Here is a 21,828-nt window from a genome sequence, read left to right as displayed (position 1 = left end):
TCCACCCGAAGATTTGATTATTTTATTAGTAATTACTTTGATGTTTTTGATTTTAAATCATTTTGAAAGTTGGACAAGAAAAAACACTGTAAACGGTCCTTTTGTAGCTGTAATGGCATTTCTCGCTATTTTCACAAACTGAATCATTGATTTTTATGAAGAATTTATTTAACAAGTTCATTCTTGATGGCAATACTAACTACAAAAGGGTTCAAATAGTTGTTTCTGAATCCCTTTATGTTTACTGGTTATACTTTTACTTAAGAAACATTTTGAATGCAGGATTTTTACTTGTACCAGTGTTTTTAATGTTTCATATTGGGAACGGTAAAGCTTCTAATTACTTCCTCCATCATTGTCATGTTTACGGATGAAAGTGGTTTTAAAACTGTAATTTGACAAGTCATTGCTCCAGACTGATCAGTTATTCTCGAATAAATTGAAAAATCTCGCAAATCTTGATGCAGATTCTTGGAGGGACTCCATAGTACTTTTCTTTGGAACTGCTCAGAGTGGCACTTTAGTCTTACCTCTTAAATGTATCATCAGATCTGCTTGTTCTTTGATAGTGCTCTGCTGTTCTGATGTCTGTCAGACTCCCTCAGTAATGACACTCATTTTGCCTGTCATGTTTGTACCTTTGAGTCCATTACTGCTGCTCAGGTCAAATGTGGTCTCTATCCTACTGTCACATCGTAGCCTTCGTCATCACACTCTGATCAACTTAGCACACTGCTAGTCCTCTTTTTGACACTAACACTGGTGAGCAGCTTTTTCTTGCCATGTGAGAACAGACCCCTTCCTGTTGAAACACCCTTTTGTCATATGGTCGCCTAACAGTTTTCCCTTAAGTAGCTGTGATGGTTGCTCTCATGTTGATGGCTGCTCATAAAGGGATAGAACATGAGGACGGTCTAATGAGCTATGTTAAGATAATGCCACCTGCTTCACTTTCCATCTCCCACAACTCACTACTCAACCAAAGTGCTCATTTTCTGTTGTTTTTCCACCCTTGTGAGCAATGAGCCCCTTCTTCAGGTGATACGACAATGTGAATAATTTGGAGGTGGCTTCATGTTAATCTTGAATATGTCTCTTAGCTTTTTTTTTTTTTTTTTAATCTCTTTTTCTGTTGTTTTGAGATAACCCAGTTTTGAAAGAGAAGGCAGAATAAAGACATCCAGTTCAGAAACTGAAAGAAACTGTTATCTTCCCTTTATATCATGAAAGAACAAAGGAAAGTCTGGGGCCTCTGTGTTTTTTAAGAATGTTTTTGAGACAAAATTAAGATGGATGATAAGCGAGGCAGAAGATTTATGGGGTCTGTCTCGGCAGGTCCCTTGTTGCTAACCTGGCAGCGGCAAACTGCTACAAAAAGGAAAAACACCTGGACTTGGACAGCAACTGGGAGCTGGTGGAGAAAGCCAAGGTCTATTATATTGCGGTAAGTGAGACCCTCTACATTCAGAATGACTGTTCCCCAACTCTGTTGCCAGAGGAGGACAAAATGTTAAGAGGCGTCATTCAGGAAATGTCTCAGCACGCCTTCTGCATTGTCAATAACATCCATTCATCCTTTGTCGAGTGAAATGAGCTATGTTACCTATTGAGACAATACAGCTCCATTTTCCCTATTTTCCCCTCATCTTTGTGCACGAAGCTGCAGCACACTGTGAAATTGTTCTACATGTAATGCATTCATTCATTTCTTTTAACATGGAGACAAGCCAACAGGTGTTGCCAAAGTGTGAAAATCGATTATGCAAGTTCATTCGGCTTTACCCCCTCCTACACAATCTTCTTCTGACAGACAAAACACACACACACACACACACACACACACACACACACACACAGATTGAGGAGGACAGATGTGTGCTTAGACATTCACACACTCAAGCTGCACCACTGAGGTATTGTCTTCACTTGCAGCTTCTGGAGTAGGATGGCCCTCCATGCTCATGTTTCCCCGTTTGGGATTATATTTAATTCCAGCAGATCAACATTTTCTCTCATCTCAAGTCAAGATGATAGCCCTGAAATTGCACTGCATTCCTCATCTTTAAACAGTTCATTATCGGCATAAATCAGCATTACAGCCTAGCCATCAACACACGCCTTGGCATACTGTCCCAAGTGAAATTCCCAATGCTCCCCTTGTTGCCTTCAAGCCCTCTAAACGTGAGTGCACTGTTGTGCAGTTATGACGGAAGTTTCATAATTAGCCGCCCAGTGGCAGAAACAAACAAACAAACAAAAAAAAGAAACGTTAGAGCTCATGCCAGAAAGCAGATCACTCAGTCCATCCTCCTGAGTTTGTGTGGTCTCATTTTTAGCCTCTGCTTCGCATTAGCAAACATGGCACATCCTCTGCAAATTGGCAGTTGGGTTTTGCCCACATCCGACAGTCTTGTGCACAGGGAAAAGCTTCCGTGGGATTTGAGGGGGGATAGAAGGGCCACAAATGGGTGTTTGTCAGTGCTTGGAATCTAAAACATGGTGTTCAGCGTCCCTCCTGGGCCTCTTTGTCAAAACAGGGGATCATTCGCTTTATTAGAGTCCTATTCGCACTTCCAAAGGACTGCCACAGCTATTCCCACTTAATACTGTGTGGCATGTCTAGACTGGCGTATACTAAGGCCTCCTCTCTCCATTAACCTTGTCGAGAGCACTTAGATGTATTTAGCTAATTTACAGCCAGATTGTACATTTTTCCCTCTCGTTACACTAACCTTTCCTGTGTATTAATGTGCTTTGTTGATTTTCATTAAACGACTGCTGTTTAGTTTCTGCGGCCATGCACACTCTGATCTCTAAATTTAATTACCAGAAAGTGCACATGTGTGCATGTTAGCATGTTATTTGCTCACACATGTGTCTGTGTTTGTCAGAGCATGTGTGTTAAGGAGGTGATTGATGATTCCTGGCAGAGGCTCTCAAGGTGCCTGCTAGGATGTGGTGTGATTGGATGAAAACAGAATTATTAGAGGGCTCTGGCAGCCAGTCTGGCTCATCCAGCAGCAGCAGCAGCAGCAGCAGCAGCAGCAGGGCTGGTGGCAGACGCAGAGCAGGGCGGCAGTGCTGCCATTTCTCACAAAGAGAGAGAATGTTGAACTCCTGCCAAATGTTTGGTGGCAGGCTGTTGCTAGGAAATCTGGGTTCTTAGGCAAATCATTGCACAAAGACCAATGACAAAGGCTAGAGGGAGAAGAAGGAATGGCTAAATGCATTTCAGGCACATCTCTTTTTTTGTTGAATGCCATCGCTGCTGCAGTCATGTTTACAGTTATTTCTTACCCTGACGATTGTAAACATCAGAAATGGAGGGTTATTGTGAGAAGGGAAGATGAGTGACTCTAATTGGTCAGGGTGATGTGTGCATGCTGGCCCAGTTAGTCTCTTCTCCCTCCTCCTTTCTTTTGCTCCCACTTTCCTTCCATCCCCATCCCCCCTTGGCCTTCTATGGACCCCCCACCCCCTTCCTTTTCTTTCTTTTCTCTCCCTTCGCTCTCTTCTTTGCCTCCCCCTTTTTCTCCTTCTCTCAGACACACGTACATTTGCAGTTAAGCACACACAGCATGCACGCGCACATTCTGCAGCATACCACTGGCTTGTTTTTCTTACCACTGAGCGCTTTGCCCTGTAATTTGATCTCCATTGCTTGATGCATCCTCCATGATGCCACTTTGAATTAACCTTTGTCTTCATAGCTCTCCTTGGCCCCTGCTAATAAAATGGCCTCCACTAACTCATGCCATTTACATTCAAGAAAAAGAGGAAGCACTTGGTCCATCTCATGGTTTTGCACAGTGTAACTAACAGAGATGGAGTAGAAAGGAGAGGAACAAGACAATTGACTGTGAAAAGGCCTGTTAATGACTGGGCACAGATGGTCAGAAATAACCCAAGGATAGACGGAGGAGACACTCGCCTCTGCCAAGTGGCTTGGTACACAAAACTCACCCAATGAGACACAAGCTACAGAGCTGTTAGGTCACAAATCGGATCACAGCTGTTCGTTTGTGCCCTGTGCTAAGAGCACAATCCCTGTTAGCTTGCAAGAGGTTAGCCACACCCGAGGAAAACTAGCTGGCCCACCTTTTTTTCAAACAGCACAGCAAGTTGAACCAGAATGCCTCACACTGTTAACACTAGCACTGTGTATATAGCCATTAATTGGCAGTTGTATTCTTGCCCTCACTGCAGGGAAAAGCTGAGTTCAGCTTCACTCACTGTAGCATAATATGCAAAGAAAAAAAGCTGAAAAGGAAGGCAAAAGTGGGAGGGGGGCACAGCACTGGCACCACAAGCAGAACGCCAGCCTGCTTACACCCCAGAGTGACACACACACACACACACACACACACACACACACACACACACATTGTTACTCCACCCCACCAACCCTCTTTAGTTTGCAGCCAAAAAGCAGAGGGAAAGGTTTTTCCACACACGCATCTAACTGACACCTCATCAACCAGCCAAAGGGCTGATTAGCACAGAGGTGACTGCGGCTGTGTCTCTGTTCAACTTTAGACCACACTGTCCTCATGCTGACCTTGAGACTCTTCCTCTTTTCTATTTTCCTTCTCTCTCCATCTTACTTCTGTTCTTCATCTCCAATAGTCCTCCCCTAATCTTTCTCCATCTCTCCATCCTTCCTCTCCGTCTCTTTCTTTTCCCTCTGTCTTCTCCACACTGTACTGCACCACTCTGCACTGCCCCTGTCCTTCCACATAGCCAGGGAGGGATCACGAGGCAAAATGCAGACATGGGAGTGAAAGAGGGAGGGAGGACAGAGAAGTGGAGGGGGGAGAAAAAAAACTGGCAGGCTCCCCCTTTGTCTGCAGGCGATCAGTTACAGTCTTGGTTGCCGATGAAATTTAATCCCCACCGCATTTACATGCCAAGTTTGACTTCTGGCAAGTCTTATTAAATAGATTTGTAAATCATTTCATCTTGATTAGAATCTGCTCTCAAGGGGATCACCTTTTTTTTTTTTGCATTGCTTGTGTTTTTGTTATGTGCACAATCTGTGCCCACTGGTGTTAAGATTTGACAGTCAACACTTTTTAGGTGTGAGTGAGTATAAGCAGTAGATTTTAGGGGACAAAGAGCAATGCGTGCCAAGTCCCGTCTGTCACCGGCCAAGCCACTGTGTCAGCATGTCTCTCATCTCTAGAGGTCATGTCGGTGGACGGGCAACTGCTCTGATGTGCCTTCTCTTTATTAGGCTGACACCACAGTGTCTTTAGCATGGAACAATGTCAACTCAAACTGCGCCTAATCAGATGGCATTTTGTAACTGCCAGCAAACATCTTATGAATATGAATTCATAATTGTTCAATTACAAGTCGACTGCATCATATTCATTGGCTTATTTATTTTTTTCTCCCGCTGGCCTGGGCCAATTATAGGATTTCAATCTTGAGGCAATCAAGTGATAAGGGTGAGGCGTTTAGTGTTTGCTGTCACTATATAATTCTCTCGAATGTTAAACATGCATCTGGGAGGGCTGTTTTTGTCAGAAGGCTGTGCGTGGAGGTGCACCTGCCTAATTGAGTGGTAATGAGCTGTCAGGAGTGCGGGTTTGGTGATTGGCTCTTGGCGGGGTGTCCTGTGCCAGTGGGATGTATGGGCTGGCCTGGCCCTGCTGGAGGATCAGCCAGCTCCACAGCCCTGCAAGCCTGAGTGGGCGGAGTGTGGTAAATTAGGGTGGAGAGGCCAACGACGCTGGCTGTGGAGACATCCTGTGGCTTTAACTCAACTGTAGGATTTATTTCGTTTTTGGTTTGTTTGCAAATATCCTTACTCCAAATTTGGTTTTAATCCTTCATGTCAGAGTTGGGAGATGATTTTAGTTGTTTTGCATAAGTAAAAGTGGAAATACTGCCCTGACTAGTCTATGAAAAGTAAAATTCCTGCATTTGATACCCACCTGCAAGCATTATTGGAATTATGAACAAAAACACTATTTTGTTGTATTTTCTTGAAAGCTAAAAAAAAGAAAAAAAAAAGTTTCTCTTTAAATCTCCACTGGGATTTTGGACTGCTCCTATCCAGTGACAATCTTCAGGTCTTTAATATTGGAAGTCTTTGAGATTTGTTCCTTCAATAAATTCTTAATATGATTTATGTCCGGACTTTTGCTGAAGCATTCCAAAATGTTGATATTGCTCTTCGTCTGATTTATCAACAATTATGATTTCGTTTAGTTTTTCTCAGCATAATCCGATCCGAAGCATTCTGTTACCAACATATCGAAGCAGATGCTCACACAAAATAAAGTTTTTGGTCACCAATTCTATCATTAAAAGTAAATAGATGATTCAACACAGTAATTTTGCACACAGTTTTTTTTTTAGGAGTTTTTCCCCTCGAGCAATGCCCAAAGTATTAAGTGATGACGTGATGCAGTGCCTTGGTTTCTGCTTTTAGCTGCTCGGCCACATACCTGGTGAGTGTAAAGGGCATCACTAGAATTTATGACTTGAACAGGATTTTGGTGGAAACCATTAGGCATTAGGTTTGTAGTGAAAGAAACTGTCCAAGGGCACAACTGAACCTTCAAACAAGACGGTTATCTGAAGCATCCAGCCAAAGAGGAATAGAAATCGTCAATAGAACACAGCATCAACAATTTGGATTGGCCCAGTTTACTGAATTTAATCCAGAACTTTTTCATAGAACATAAGACCCGAGTTATAACAACAAAACGGCCTTCAGTCCATAAAAGGAGTGAATCCCAGTGGATAAAACATTGTCAGTTATTATACGATACAGTTTGTTAAAGAAAAACGCTAACAACGGAATGAAAAAAAAAGTGCAATGTGTGTACCATGATCATTGCTTCTTGCGATCACTGCTCACTGTCTGCATTTTATAGATGCAAAATTTCAAACTTGTAGGGATTGGCACATGTTTGTGATGATGCAAAACAATGATGCGGAAAATCTCAATATACTGCTCACCGTAAGGAGAAAACTATAAAGCTAGATATGTGTCCGTTTTATGAATATTGCAGTATATGCAGTGCATAAGAGCTTAAACTACTGAGTGTTGTCAGGAAAAAGTTTTTTAGCATGACAAGCAATAGTGGTCAGTATGCAGAGTCATCCCTTTCACTCGTAATAGGCAACGATGGGGTAAAGTACAAGTAACCACCCCCCTTGCTTATTGCTCCATTTATTTGTTCAACTTAAGAGGAAACATTATAAAATAAAGAAGCAAATATGTTTGGAATTGTTTACAAGAATAAAGTTTACATAATGTCAGAGTTCACTTGATTTTGTTATGAACAAGAGATTCTCATCATTCTGAATAGCATCGCTTTTGGCTCAGACTTTGTATTTTTTTTTTTTCGTCAGAATTGTGTGTGGAAGTACAACGTTGGCAGGGCTGAGATGGGTTTATTTTGGGAGTATTTATTTACAATTAAGAATTGGAACATTTTTGGACCCCGGTGAGCTTCCAGGCTGCATCCCATATTGCTTTACCAATGCACTGTGTCTTTCTCCCTCTACACCCACATTACCTTGTAAAAACAGTTTTTCTTCTGCAGCAGGGAGAACCCCGTGTCCTCTCACCCCAGATTACTGTATGCATCTGCTCCACCAGAAACAACTCTTTTCTGCTGGACTTAATGATATTTCTGCTTGCTATCACCTTGTCCCCTCGCTCCCTCTGCTTCAAAGCCCTGCGGCATATGTGTGTCTTTTTATTCATGAGACCAAGTTGTAAAGCATTGAATAATGTTTCCGTGCTACACAGGCATGTTGTGGCCATTTGTGCGAGTTCCACATCTTAATTGAATAGCCTGAGTAATTATTTGTCAAGTAATGCTGAGCAGAAAATAAATAGCCACTTTGCGGCTGTGAATTGTGCCTGATAGCCATGTGTTGATACTCTCACCAGGGAGAGTAAAAACCTGCTCTACTGGCTAAGTATCTGATTAAGATTCACATGATGGAACCACAGACGCTTTAGGATAGCGTGTCTCCTGGGCAAAGATGGTGAGTAGAGTTAAGTGTCAGACAGTGTTACATGATCACACTGCAGCATAAAGCCTTGACTTAATAAATATTGCTGGAATATTCTCACCACAAACCAACCTGGAGCACTCGGGTCAGCTTGCCAGATTTTTAAAGCAGCCTGAGAAGGATCACCACAGATGTGTGTCTCTGTGTGGCAGATGCTGGACCGTGCTCTTTGAGCCTTGTGTCCTTTTGCTAGGTTTCATTTTTCTCTTTATTTAGCTGTAATTTGTTTATGGTCTCTTATAAGCCAGCGCATACCTTCCTTCTGCCAGTTTGGGCTCGATCCATTGTAAACTGACTGTAATTTTTTACTCTCCCATATTAAAGGAGGGTAATGATTTCCCAGGATAATGTTGTGTTAATTCGCTCATTATTTATTTATTTTTTTTTCAAGTTATAATCCTCAGTATTTTCAGCATTTTGCATTTTATCATAATTCTTTTAATGGACATTTTTTTCCACAATAACAAGTCAGTGAATTTGTATTCTGTAATCATCTCTCTGTTTATTTGTTTTCATTTCTCCTGGCAGATAATGCCACACAGGGAGCAACATTTTATTGCATCACGTCTTCTTTCGACAACACTCAGTAAGCTTTTTAGATCAGTAGAGACTAATTGCCTTCTTCTTTTTTCATCTCTTCATGCAACTTTCTGTACTAGACGATAGTTCTGGATTATTGGCAGGCCAATTAAGTACCTGGAGTCAATCATTATAGAGCCATACTGTTGTGTTGCAGAATGGGGTTTGACATTGTTTTGTTGAAATAAGCAAGACCTTCCTTGATGAGGATCAATTGAATAGCAGCTTATGTTGCACCAAAACTTGTATACATTATTGATCATACCATCTACTGGCATTTGAATTGTGCACCAGAAACGAGCTGGATCATCTCTCTGCTCTTGAGTCTGGAGAATCCGATGTCTAGGATTTCCCAAAAAAGCTTTCCAATTTGGATTCATCCGACCAGAGCACAGTGTTCCACCTCTCACCTATCATTGTATTTTAAATGAGTTTATGATGCTGTGAGAAAATTGCAGGAGTTTCGCTGGTGTTCCAGCCTCAGTTTCATGTTGTGCCACGGGTTGTTTTTCTGTCCAATGGACCTGGTTTTTCAGAATAGGAAGCATTGAGGTCTGTCTCTATTATACTGAGCTGGCTAAAGTTTCTCTTCTGCATGGGGAATGATGAGATGATGTGCCCTCTATTTGACTTTTGATACCATGGCTCACAGGAGCTGTAATACAGCTTAACACGTACATAAAGAACTGGAGCTATACTCACTAACTGCTTTCTATGCTGCCCATCAAAGCTATCTTACATTACGTTTAGTAGACTAATGTTAGTATCTATCTTGGTCTGCTAAACAAAGCAAACTATTGGATCGAGATAAGGAGACAGTTAATGCTGAGATGTGTGTAAAGTTGAAATGTGGAAATACAACTGAGATTTCCTCTTGCTGTCTGGGCAAACTACTTGTCAGTCCAGGGTATACCCTGCCTCCCAACTAATGACAGGTGGGACGCAGGGTATACCCTGCCTCCCAACTAATGACAGCTGGGATAGGCTCTAGCCCAACCGTGACCCTGAGTTGGATTAAGCGGGAATACAAAACGGATTGATGGAATTATATTTATGTGGAATTTGTCATACGTTTTCCTCACAAATAACAAAGAAGCAAAAATCGAAAACTACTCATATATTAATATATATATATATTTATGCCAAGCACAGTTTTAGATGGGTTTGGATTGTCTGGCTCACAATGAAGCCTAATATCTGATTTGATCCTATAGATCTGGCAGGCTCACCGATAAATAGTCCTTCACCTAACCTCTAAATACTTTTTTTTTTGTTACATTTCCTTCTGTTTTTGTAAGAATAACCCAAATGATATTAAAATGACTGATTAGTGAATTGAAGATATGCTAGTAGTTTAAGTATTTTAAGTATTTTTAGTTTGGAAATGAGCCAGGCTAATAGTTTTCCTCACTTTTCCCAGTTTTTCCATCAATCTAGGCTGGTCAGTTTTATCTTTATGTTCATCGTCCTGGAATCATACGGATGCATGTCTTGTTATTTTAACAGAAGAATATTTTGACAACACTGCAACAAGTGATTACTTTCATTGGATTGGATTTTATCTTAATAGTTGATAGATCAGTTTTTTTGTTCACAGTTACTAACTGACTAATCCTCAGAACATCTAACTATTTAAAATCGAAATTTCCAAATTTGAAAAGCTTTGTTGTCTTTGGAAAGTATTGCCTCCATAGACATATGTATTATTTTACCTTGTGAAACAATCAATGTACTGTATAGTATCATTATAAGTAGTACAAGTAGTTGTTATGTCTGGGTTTCATTTAGCATGCCTGGGGTTAACACATGCAGAGGGAAAATCTTTATTTTTCATACATGGTCCCACTCAGACATAGGCTACTACACTGACCTTATCTATTGTTTCTCAAGTGTATATTGTAAGCAGCTTTAGAGGCTTTATGGAGACTTAGCCAGCAGGGCTGCCGTTGCTCTGGTGGAACATTTGGACCTCTGGCAAGTGTCAGATTTTTCAGCTGCACATTAAATCTCTTAACCCAGTTCTTTTCCCCTCCCTTTTCCTCTCCCTGTCTCTCTTTCTATTCCTCTTTCCCTCTCTCTCTGCCATGCTAACAAGCTGGCTGTGATTTATTTTTCATGTGTGGCACTGGTAGCCTCCGCCATTTCTTTTTTCCTTTTAATTCTCTAGCCTCTAAATTCTTGTGCCAGTGCTTAGCCTGGTGCCCAGCCCCTGAGGGGGCAGAGTGGAAATGCAGCCAGAGCAGCTGCACATCACCCCAACTGGGCAAAGTCCTCCAGACGCAGTGTCATGGGGAGGCCAGAGACGTTTGATTAGCATGTCTGTCGTTATTGGCCAGCTTGAATGTCATGCACCGTGAGCCCAGTTGTCTAATGCTTTGGCTGGCCAGTGGAGCCACTCCCTGCAATTACTGATAGGGCTGCTTGTTCCACTTTAGAGGCGAGGCCAGAGAGAGCACCAAAGTGCCAAATGATTGTCGTCAGTAAATAAAAAGCAGAAATCTTCCTTTATGATGTTCTGTATGTGCATGCTTTATTTTCAGATGCTGTGGCGCAATCACATTTGAAAGCATTTTGCACTCCCAACATAAAAAGGGGGGGGGGGGGGTGCAATCAAAACAATAACTGTGGTTCCTTTTGACAAAGCCCTTGGCTCGCTGTTGTCAGAAGATGTAAGCTGACTCATCCACACAAGAAGGGCATGTATCCCTGGGAGCGAGGGGCAAAAAACTATGATGAATCCTCCCCTCTGTGTTCGCCCCTCTCCACTGAGCCTGCATAGATTAATTACATGACTAGTAGCTAGTTTAGTCTCATTATTTATTTTTTCTTATAAATAGTTTCAGTCTCCTTCTCTGACTCTATTTTATTCTGCTCAGGACTTTTCAGCTTCACCCTGTGGAAATAAGAATGCATTGATTATTTTCCATCTAGCAAATATCCCACCAACTGAGGAATAACATGCCTTCCACCTAATTGGTTTGTTTATCTTGAGCAACAGACTCTGGGTTTGTTTGGACTCTGGCTGGCATCCACACACTGCACCACTCCTCAGCATGATTACTCACCTTGGGAGGAGGGTGCTGTGGCAAGGTTGATGTTTCCCACATAGACATCAGGCTGTCATTCTCCCCGCTTATGTGACATCATTTGCCAAGACAGATTTGTTACAGGAGAAATAAATTCAGGCCTAAAAAGGGATTGATTTAAGGACAGGCTGAAAGTGGAAAAAGGCGACAGGAGGGATGGGGGCTCCGAGACACATTTCACCACTCAGAGGGCTCGGGCCAGATCCAAACAAGCTGCCAACAGAAAGATGGATTCTGGTTTCATGTATAATTGATAAACTGTATGTTCTAGGTGTCAGCTTTAAAGAGGGAGCTTGGACTATATCAGGAAGCTATTTTTCCTCTCTGAGGCGAGCATCATTTTTATTTTGTCCTCCCCCGTTCTCTGGCTTATCTTCTGAGTTCAGAAAGCCCCGTTGAAAATTATCTTCTTCTTTGAAGACGACATTTAGGAAGTGTGGCATTAAAAGCACATCCTGTTCCTGTGCCTATTAGGAGCGCTAGTATAGGGCAGATAGCCATCTGCAAAGTTGACTGAACATCCTGAGTTATCAGGATTAGCCATCTCACTCTTGACACCTAACGCATTAATATTAGCTATGGGAGAGTATCCTGCTGAAAGCAGCATAAAAGGATTAATGCAGCTCTTATCCTTTTGGAAATAATGCCCTTTATTGAGCGGATCTGACACTGTAGAGGCTAATGATGACATTGAATGGAGCCAGAATAAGTAATGGTACATCATCCCATGTCGTGCAGCCAGAACAGTCGCTATTTGCATTCCGACGGCTCAAACTGTATCGATTGTGCTGAAGGCTTTTGGTTGTTTTTCCTCTGCGGCGGCAATAGGGTGTTACTTAATCATCAGCGTCCTGTAGATAATGATAGTCCTCTCCCTGTGGGCCCAATGACATGCTTCGTTCATCGTCATACTGTATGCCACGATTTCACCTCTGAGCACTTTGAGCTGGAGCAATTACCGTACATGAAACACAATATGCCAGCATGTCAGCCTTCCTGTCTTTCACACAGGAACTGTTGGGTTAATGGGACTATGCCCACTCACTTTGATAGGGATAAATTCATATCCTGCCATTCAGCTGTGTGAGTTTTAGGAGGACATTTTGTGCCACAAAGGCTTTTCCAGTGTACCAGGGGAGGGTGAAATACCAACTTTGTACCCTATCATTTCCTTTGGGCACAATGTAATAGCTATGAGAAGCTGTTTTCAATTGTGATTTCTTTTTTTTTCCTTTACACAGGACTCGAAGTGCGAAAAAATGGCATGATTCATATTATTTATTAATACCCCCCATGAACTTGACTCAAAAGGATGCTGGATGTAAACAGGAAATGTGCCGGCACAGGGATAACTGCATCCAGCCACATAGTGAGAATTTGAAATGATTGTGATTCAGGGCGAGAGTCTCCTTGAACCCCTAAAATGATTTGATTATAAAGAGGTTAAACAACAGTAATAATAAATCTGTCAAATTTATAATACAATGTGCCATTTTGTCTTGGGCATTCTAACAATGAGGGGTAGACAAGTGGCCATCGGGGCCACCTGAGAACACTCACTCTGTTCTTTCTGTTAAATTGCTGCTTCCCCTTGGTGTTATATATTCTTTTTAGCTGACAAGATAGTAACCTTATCAATCAAAGCTGCTTTCTCTTCCCTCCCAGAGACTGGTGTTGATATGTTTTAAGTGCGCTCCCCTTTGGTGGTTTTAATGGAAATTTTGCACGCTCATTTCTGCAATGCCTCCCTGTTTCTTAATGAGCTGATAAAGCCCCAATTATCGAGGCAAATCCTGGTGTCTGATTTGCATTACTGACTCTCATTTAACCACACACTGCGGAAATGTACTTGATTGAGGTGCTGAGATGCTGGCCTGCCTTTCCAGAGACTCACATGGTTTGTGTGTGTGTGTGTGTGTGTGTGTGTTGAGACACAGGAGATGGACAGATTAGATTAGATACAGTAGAGGCTGCAAGGCCCCGACCGTTTGTGCGTAGAATGTGATTTAGTTGTGAGGTTTAAGCCCACTCTGGGCTCTTGTGATGGGTGAGGGGACAGACTGACAGTGACAGTGGGGTGGTAATGCCTCTGAATGAGGAGGAATGGCCCCTGTAAGGCTCACCCCTTCTAGCGCCTGAACACAGCAGCCCTGTCCAAATACAGTGCAAAAGGAATTCTTCTTTGTTCATGTTTGTGTTTTTCTTTTTCTTTTTTCCTGCACAGAACTAGAAATCGTGGCTATTCACAACTATCTGAGAAGAAATTGTGTAAAAAAATAAATAAATAAATAAAAAAACCTGAAAAGAACTACAGTCTTTGCTTTTAAGTATCAGCAGCTGTAGTCACCTCACTGCCGATCGATCATATGTGAGATGGTTGTATCGTGTTTATGGTTTTTAATGTCGGGCAGCCAAAAGATAGATGCAACAAAAGCAAGTCTCCCAATCATTACAACCATGTAGGTTATTTGTTAATACTGTCAAATACGACCCACGAAGCCATCATCTAATGTAACACCCCTACAAGCAACAAGTGGGAAATAGCAGTTAGTCTCAAGTCTTTCCTTTAACAAGTCCCCAAGTCATCATAAAGTGGCAGATTGCAAGGCTGTGGATGATGTAGTTATGTGCAGTACTTTCAATTATTCATGCATGTTAAAGACCAACATATGACTACATTTTTTTCACTTCTGAGTTTGGTTTGCTGAATAACACTTCAGCACTTTACTAAAACATTCATTCACGCATAAAAACACTTTCTTTTGACAATGGGACTGTCACCTGCATGGACACCGTTTTGCCGGTGACCTTGGTTTAATGTAAATTCAACACATTACAATGAAACTTTGTCGCTTCCTGGTTACATTTAGCCATTAACATCACTTGGTCATGTTTCCATCCATCAATCCATTTATTATACTCGCTTTATGATATTCAGGGTCGCTGGAGGCTGGAGGCTATCCCAGCTTCCAAAAGGCGAGAAACAGTGTACACACTTGACAGGCTGCCAGTCCATCACAGGGCCACACAGAGACAAACGAGACAAACCAACATGCACACTCACTCCTACAATCAATTTAGAATCACCAGTCAAGATGCAGGCTTTTGAGCCGCTAGAGAAAGCTTGGCTGCACCTGGAAAACATGCAAACTCCACATGGAGAGATTCCTGCTGAGATTCGAACTGGGAACCTCTAGTTGTGAGGCGATGAGTGCTAACCTCCACACTATTGTGACACCATTTGATAATTCACGTGCAGTTGCTCTCATGGACACTAGGGGTCGCATATTCCTATATCGTCATGATTAGTTGTTATGGCCGGCATGAGCGGTCAACCAAGGGATCACGATCAAAGATGTGGACATATCAGCATTTCTGCAGTTAAATATGAAATCCCAGATTTGGTTTCATGCAACGACATACAATATCTGGCCTCCTTGGCCTCCATGCCCATTTTCATCTCTGGAACTAAAACATCATGTTTGGAACTTTGGCTGGGGAGCACTGCAGCTCATGAAAAATGCATTCCCTCAGCTCTTTTTCAAACTCCTCGCCTCTGATACTCTTGTCATATCATATCCATGTCATGTCAGTGTGTGTATTAATTATGTAGCAGGCGCAGTTGAGCAGATAATATTAATGCATTGGAACTAGGCATCCTATGTATATTACTGACTCATCATTGGGATATATAAACAAGACTTAATCAAGTATGAGGAGATACTTTAATGTTTATCCTTGTGGGTAAATAACTCTTAGCCTGGAAGAGGAAGCTGTTTTTTTTCTATCTGCTTTTCCCTTGGGCTCTTTTATTTTTAGTGTCTGACTCAGTTCAACCGTTGTGGTCATTCTTTCCGGTTCAACCGAGGTGTTCGACCCGGCCATCCCACAGGGGTTTTTGCCTTTCTTTTGGTTTGCCAGCTCGCAATCTCTCAACATATTTCAGACAAATGGCACCCAGCAGCACCTTTGGAGGTGTCCCAAATTGCAAAGGTAATTTATTTCTTTGCGTGCAGAATTATACATGAGTAAGAGGTCGTATTGTTATATAAAATTGCTCAGCAGTTGCACACACGCCAGATCCTGCTGGGGTTTTGTGTTTTGTGTTTTTACGAGTCCTCTTTCGTGCAGTAATCGTATCGAACTGTGATAGCGCTTGAATATATTCCCTCGCTAAAATGAATATCAGGAGGGAGCGCAGTTCTGGATGGTTCCCCTTCGAAATGCAGCTGTTTCCCTCCGGTCCTCCTCTTCCTCCTGTAGCAAATAGTCTCTAAGGATTAAAACCACAACAAACACTTTAGAGATATTAATCTTCATCTGAAACCTCAAATGAAAACTTGCATTGAAAAGGAAAAACAAAGACCTAAGTCTTTTTAGATTTAGATGGATATATCTTTGCCAAGTGTATATCATGTAATGAAGGCATACTTTAATTTGGTAACCCTGTCGTTGCCTGCAACAGAGTCAACACTGATTGTGTGTGTTTTGTAATGTTAGAATGAGTGTTTTACAGCGTGGTGATTGCTGCGGTTTGGCAGCAATAATTGGAAGTTCAAAGCGTTGATCCACGAGTGTAGCCTGGGGATAGGTTTCTAGAGAAGCTGACACTTCAGACGTATTATGAAGCCATCATGTCTAATTTGCACAGGCCTCTTTTGTAATTTACCCCCAATTCAGAGGAACAGTCTCCTGCTCTGCAACACAATGCACACTTGGCTTGCATTGTTCATGCTCATTGGAACAGACACTGAGTGAATGATTCTTGGAGCACAAATAATGTGTAGCACTGTTCCTGTCATATTTGTTGCTGTGTAATGGTGCCTGATTTGCCGTTTCCTGCAGCGCTTTTTCGGTTTGGTGCAGAGCAGACAGCACTGCACTGTATTCAACAACTGTTTTCTGTGCATGGAGTCCAAGCAACTTGTTTACAGCTCACTGCTGAAGCAACCGCTTGACAGATAAAGGACCTCAAAACGTCATATAGTCCCTCAGAGGGGGAGGAAACCTCTTCAGACGAAGGACTGGGGTTTTCCACATGCCGCCCAGACATTCTCAGACATATTGAGTTTGTCTGTGTGCATCTTTGAAGATGCAAATGTGTCAACCACATGTAACAAACCACCCAGCGAGGAGCTGAGATGCTCAACTGCCTTTCTCACGGCTTCTAAATGGCTGCCAGTGATCTTCACCAGCTCTGCATGTCTGTGAAGCCTGCAGTTCCTTGTTAATGGACAGATTAGATTTAGTGGCATATTGAATGATTTGTGTTCATTTATCTCTGAGCAAAACCGTCTTGTTTAACCACATGAGGGGTCGGAAGTGAGTTTGACTGTAAAATGTTATGAGCTCTCACGCAGCAAACTATTGCAGTTGAGTATTTGTGGAAGTGTTACTAATGTTAAACAAGCCATTAGTTGGTCTGTAATGTAAACCAGAAGTTAGCAGAGTAAGTAAGTGATTTTAGTCATTAAACTTTTTAAGTCTGTTTTCATTCAAAAAATGCATAGAATACCTTATATGCGGTACATTCTTAATCAAAAGAATATTTATACCTCTCAGTTGTCAGCTAGCTTTGACATCTGATGTAAGGGGGAAAAAAAGACAGCACATCATAGCGCGCCATATTCTGACAGAGAAGACATTTGTAAATTATTAATGTTTTCCCTTGCACTGTCACCTATCAATGCCTTATCGTGCTACTGCTGCAGCTTGGAATGCAAGAGTAGTAGTCCTGCGGTGTGGCAAGTCATGTTTCAGGCTCTCATTTCAATATCTGAAGTGAAAGGTCGGGGTGATATATTCCATTCTGTCGCAGTGCCAGTGACTTACACACCACCGGTTCAAGATGGGTACACTTTTACGAGGCCCACCCAGCTTGTCAAGCAAACTGATAATGAATCAATCTCTGTGAAACATTTATGGTGCCCCCCTTCAAGTCCACCCTCTCTTTGCATGAGGCCAATTAGAGCCTCCTCGGTGGCCCCTGCTGTCTGAGTCAGGGAAGCCCCTTGCATTGTCATATCAATATTCCTCTGTTGATCTCCAGCTGAGGCGAGTCCGGCTGCTCTTTCCGCACTTGCTAATTTGCATTCGCCAGCATGTGTCGGAGATGGCATGCTGGCTGCCTCTCCTCCTTGTTCCCAAACCTACTGTTGCCTCCCTCTCTCAGTCTTTTTCTACTTTTTTTCTTCTGCTTCTTCCTCTTCTTTTTTTCGTTTTTGAGAAGGAAAGGTTTCTTGATTCCTGGCATGCCAGAGAAGGGTCCTCTGAGGATTACATTGGCTAAGCCTTTATCACTCCAGGAAATTCAGTGCCTGCTTAAAAAAGTGGTAGGAGTAGAAAATCAAGGGGAAGTGTTATTCTTTTTAAGTTTCTCCCTATTCCCATGGAAAGTTATTACGGGTTTGAAGAAAACTCCTTTTTTTTTGGCGCTCAAGTTTTCTCGTAACTGCATTTCATATTTCACCTTTCTTCTTTTTCTCCTTCTCCTTCTACTTCTTCTTCTTTTTCTTTTTTTTTTTTTCCAGGCGGCTGGTGGAATTTTAGAAGTGGAAAATGTGAAGGCAGGTGCTTGAGAGAGTAGGAGAGAAGGGAGGTTTAGGGAGGGCTGTGCTCACTGGGAAGCGATGTTAAACATCCAGGGGAAATGTTTGTTATTCTAATGGGATACCACCATGGTAACAGCTTTTAGAGAGTCCCAAGGCTTTGTGTGGAGTGTATGCACGCATTCATCAATCTCGCCTAATTTCTTTGGGGATTAGCAAATATAATCAGTCCCTTCACCAAGTCGTCACCTGTTTATCAACATGAATATTACGGTGAAATTTAGCACAACACAGCATCGTTAGATGTGGGGAGGCAATACACGGGCTATTAATACAAATCACCAATTGAAGTGCATTGCTGAATGGATTTAAAAGTCAATAGTTTTCTTTTCACGCTGAATAGCTTGATAGACAGAAAAGATTACATTTTGCACATACCTACTTCCTCTTTTTTCTTCTTCTTTTTTTTTTCTCAAAAACATCCTTGTAACCAGGACCAAAGACTTTGGCTCGAATTACACCTTCAACTTAAACATGTTTCAGAGGTAATGAATTATGTTATTTTGAAATTAGATACCTTTACAAGGGCTTAAAAGCAATGGAGTGAGCTCATTTACATGACTTGATGGGGGGAAAAAATTTAAAAAAATGAAACCCTGTCTGATGACTAGTCTCTGTGTTTAAAAGGCTGCAGTAGCTGGTAAGCCCCTCTCAATTCTATACCTTTTTCTGTCCCTCTGCAGATTTTCTTAAGTGGCTTATGTGAATTGCAATTGCCACATTGAAGCTTGAAGTATACAGAATACATTTCTCCCCGGCCGTGGCTGGCTAACAGTGCGTTGAACTTGTGCGTGTGGTGATGGAGAGGTTTCACACACAGCACTGCTGCGCCGTGGGAGTATAGCCTAACCTAAAGCTAAGCCTCCAGCCGGAACAGCCTTCCATCAAACTCACAACACTGCTCTCTTATCTACTGGCATTTCTGTCTGATACAAATAGTCAAGACATGATATAGTTGGCTACATGTCATCTCTGGCATTGTACTACACTCTGTCTGTCCCCCCTCCACCTCACCCCACCTCTGTGAAATATAATGCTTTTAACTCACCAGCTTTTTGCTTTGGCTATTTTTTTCCATCTGTAGCACACACAGAAACCACTGTGTTTGCTCATCTTGGCCAAAGGCCAAAGGCTTTTTCTGATATAATCCCCATCATCGATCAGACTTTGTTTACTCTAACATGGTTCCTCTCCCCTCCAGCAATTAGAAGGCAACCTTCCACCCCCTGCTCCTCAGACTAGCTTTATACGTTTATTTTTCCCTTAAGTGGTAATTTTTCATGTTGCAGCTCAGCTCTTAGAAGTGTGGGTGTATATTAGGTAATGGATACTCTTCAAGCAGACTGACATGTGCGATACTAAATTTCTGTTAATGTTTCTTTGTCTTGGAAAAGAAGAAATTCTGCAGTTACCAAAAACTGCACCGTTGCACTAAAGGTACATTGTTTTGAGATGATTCACACATTTTCTATAGAGCACTCCACAGCCCGTGTGTTTCATTTTAGGCTGCCGCACTTAGGAATCTCAAGTACTCTGAAATTTCAGAAAATAGTTGAGTCTGACTCTCCTGGCCATCTGAGAGGCTCTCGTCATGATAAATCAGGCAGGAGAGTGACTGGTATTTTTTGTATCTTAGCCAAAGAGGTTTAAATTTCAAAGCAGTTTCCTCCATTGCTGATATTGTGATGAATTCAGTGGTACTGGACACTGATGGTTCAGTGTCCAGAACCTGTGCCAGTCAGTTGAAATAAATTTGAGTTGGGTTTTCATAAAGATAGAAACTGACTTTATTCCGTTTTGGTCAAGGTTGTTATTTCAGGTCATTGAATTTCCAAATTCCAAGTGTAGATTTCCTATACAATGTACAGGAAAAAGGTGGACGAAAACATGTCTATGGAATACTCATTACTTCCTGAGTTAAAGAAAGGTTACGCACTTCTGCTCAAAGGTTTCCATCAGGACTGGAGCAAAATTCCTTCTGCAGGGTAAATTCTTGTGTTAATTCGTATTTAAGTCTGTTTGTGAATGAGGAGAAGATTTCTGTGAGGTTTCGTTTACAATCTCATTTTTACTCGCATCACGAGTGGAAACTACAGTAATTGGAAAAAAGTCAAAATATAGCAAAAAGTTTTCCACTGCTGAGGTGGAAAAGTTGGTGCATTAATAAAAGCAGAATACGAGAAAGTGCAACGGAAACAGACTCTGGGAATAAATCATGACATACATGAAGACTTAAACATCCACTGAACTTCCGCTCTACTGGAGGGATGACGAATTGTTGCAGGAGAAAACATCAGACCTGTAGTCAAGTTTCTTTCCAAATGTAGCTCAAATCAGCGAAAGTAAATTTATCTGCTTTTCCATCCACCACTGCTCCTCGTATTGTGCAAACATAAATCTTCTGGTCATTTGAGTTTTGATTCCATTTAAAGGCCCCCTTTAATGAAATTCAGTTTGTTTTTACCATCTCAACATGTCTCAACATCAGTGTTGTCTACTGACTTCTGATAACCAATATTTTGCATGTAACTCAGCTAAGTCTATTAAAAAAATGGCAATAAAACTATAAAAGAGGCAATCAGTCCAATTTTTTTTTAAGCCGAATTGACAGCTTGCAGCAGCAGCCAGGCGAGTGACGTGCATATTCACAGATCTACGCACACTTAGTAAGGCAAAGATGTAAAAGTTATGTCAAAGTCATTTTAATACATCAAAGTCAAATATACAATTTTGATGAACAGAGATAATTATGCACCAGTTTAATAAATGTCTGGAGGTACAGTTTATAACTCTTTAACCCAATATGACCTAGAGCAACATGTGTGATCTTTGACCTATCAAGCTTGGAGCTTGAAAACATTGCATCAACTTTTTCATGAAACATCACATTTAAAATAAAAAAAAAAGAGAAACATGAAGCCCGAATCAGTAGGTGTAACGTCTTAAATGGTTTTTACTGTATTTAATTTTTTCTAGTTTCTTCAGAGGCTAAGAAAAATTAAAGTTTTAGTGGACAGTTTTAAGTCTGCTAGAACCCCCCCCCCCCCTTATATTTTAGAAGGGGTTTTTAAACAAACCATGGGTCTGAATGGGTTAAGCTACAAAGAGAAGGTGGATCAACTTCCTGCTTTTACTGCAGCAGGAAAAAAAAAAGTCTGACATTTCAAAGAGGTGTGGGTGTATATTAGATAAAGGATATTCTTCAACCCGACCGATTTGTTAACGTTTCTGTCCGTGAAAGGCAGAATTCTCCAGCTCTCGAATGTTTTATTTAGTTCAAAGAGGTCACAGCACCACACCAAAGAATTTAACTTAAGGCAGTGACAGCTGTATGCCACAGCTGATGGAAACGACATAGATGTTTAAAATTCATTTTAAGAAAATTATACGTGATGATCAGAAAAGCACTCAGTGTAAGAAACCAACTCAATCTGATTTTTTTTTAACTGCTTACCTTGTATCACGCTCGTATGAAATTGAAATAATACCAGTTTAACTTTGTATATTATGTCCTT

The 21,828-nt window shown here is 41.5% G+C and overlaps 1 protein-coding gene across 3 annotated transcripts in view; it reads left to right on the top strand.

Annotated features, from left to right (window-relative positions):
- The window catches only part of LOC142373777 (adenosine kinase-like), a 117,656-nt gene that overhangs the window by 50,234 nt on the left and 45,594 nt on the right, over positions 1-21,828 (top strand). For all 3 annotated transcript variants that reach the window (XM_075457175.1, XM_075457176.1, XM_075457177.1), the window contains one exon: positions 1,336-1,444. In XM_075457175.1, coding sequence (XP_075313290.1) covers positions 1,336-1,444 — 109 coding nt within the window. The remainder of the gene's footprint in view (positions 1-1,335; positions 1,445-21,828) is intronic.

Source organism: Odontesthes bonariensis, chromosome 23 (genome assembly GCF_027942865.1).
Source record: "Odontesthes bonariensis isolate fOdoBon6 chromosome 23, fOdoBon6.hap1, whole genome shotgun sequence".
NCBI lineage: Eukaryota > Metazoa > Chordata > Actinopteri > Atheriniformes > Atherinopsidae > Odontesthes > Odontesthes bonariensis.
This window is presented reverse-complemented; position numbering and strand designations above follow the sequence as displayed.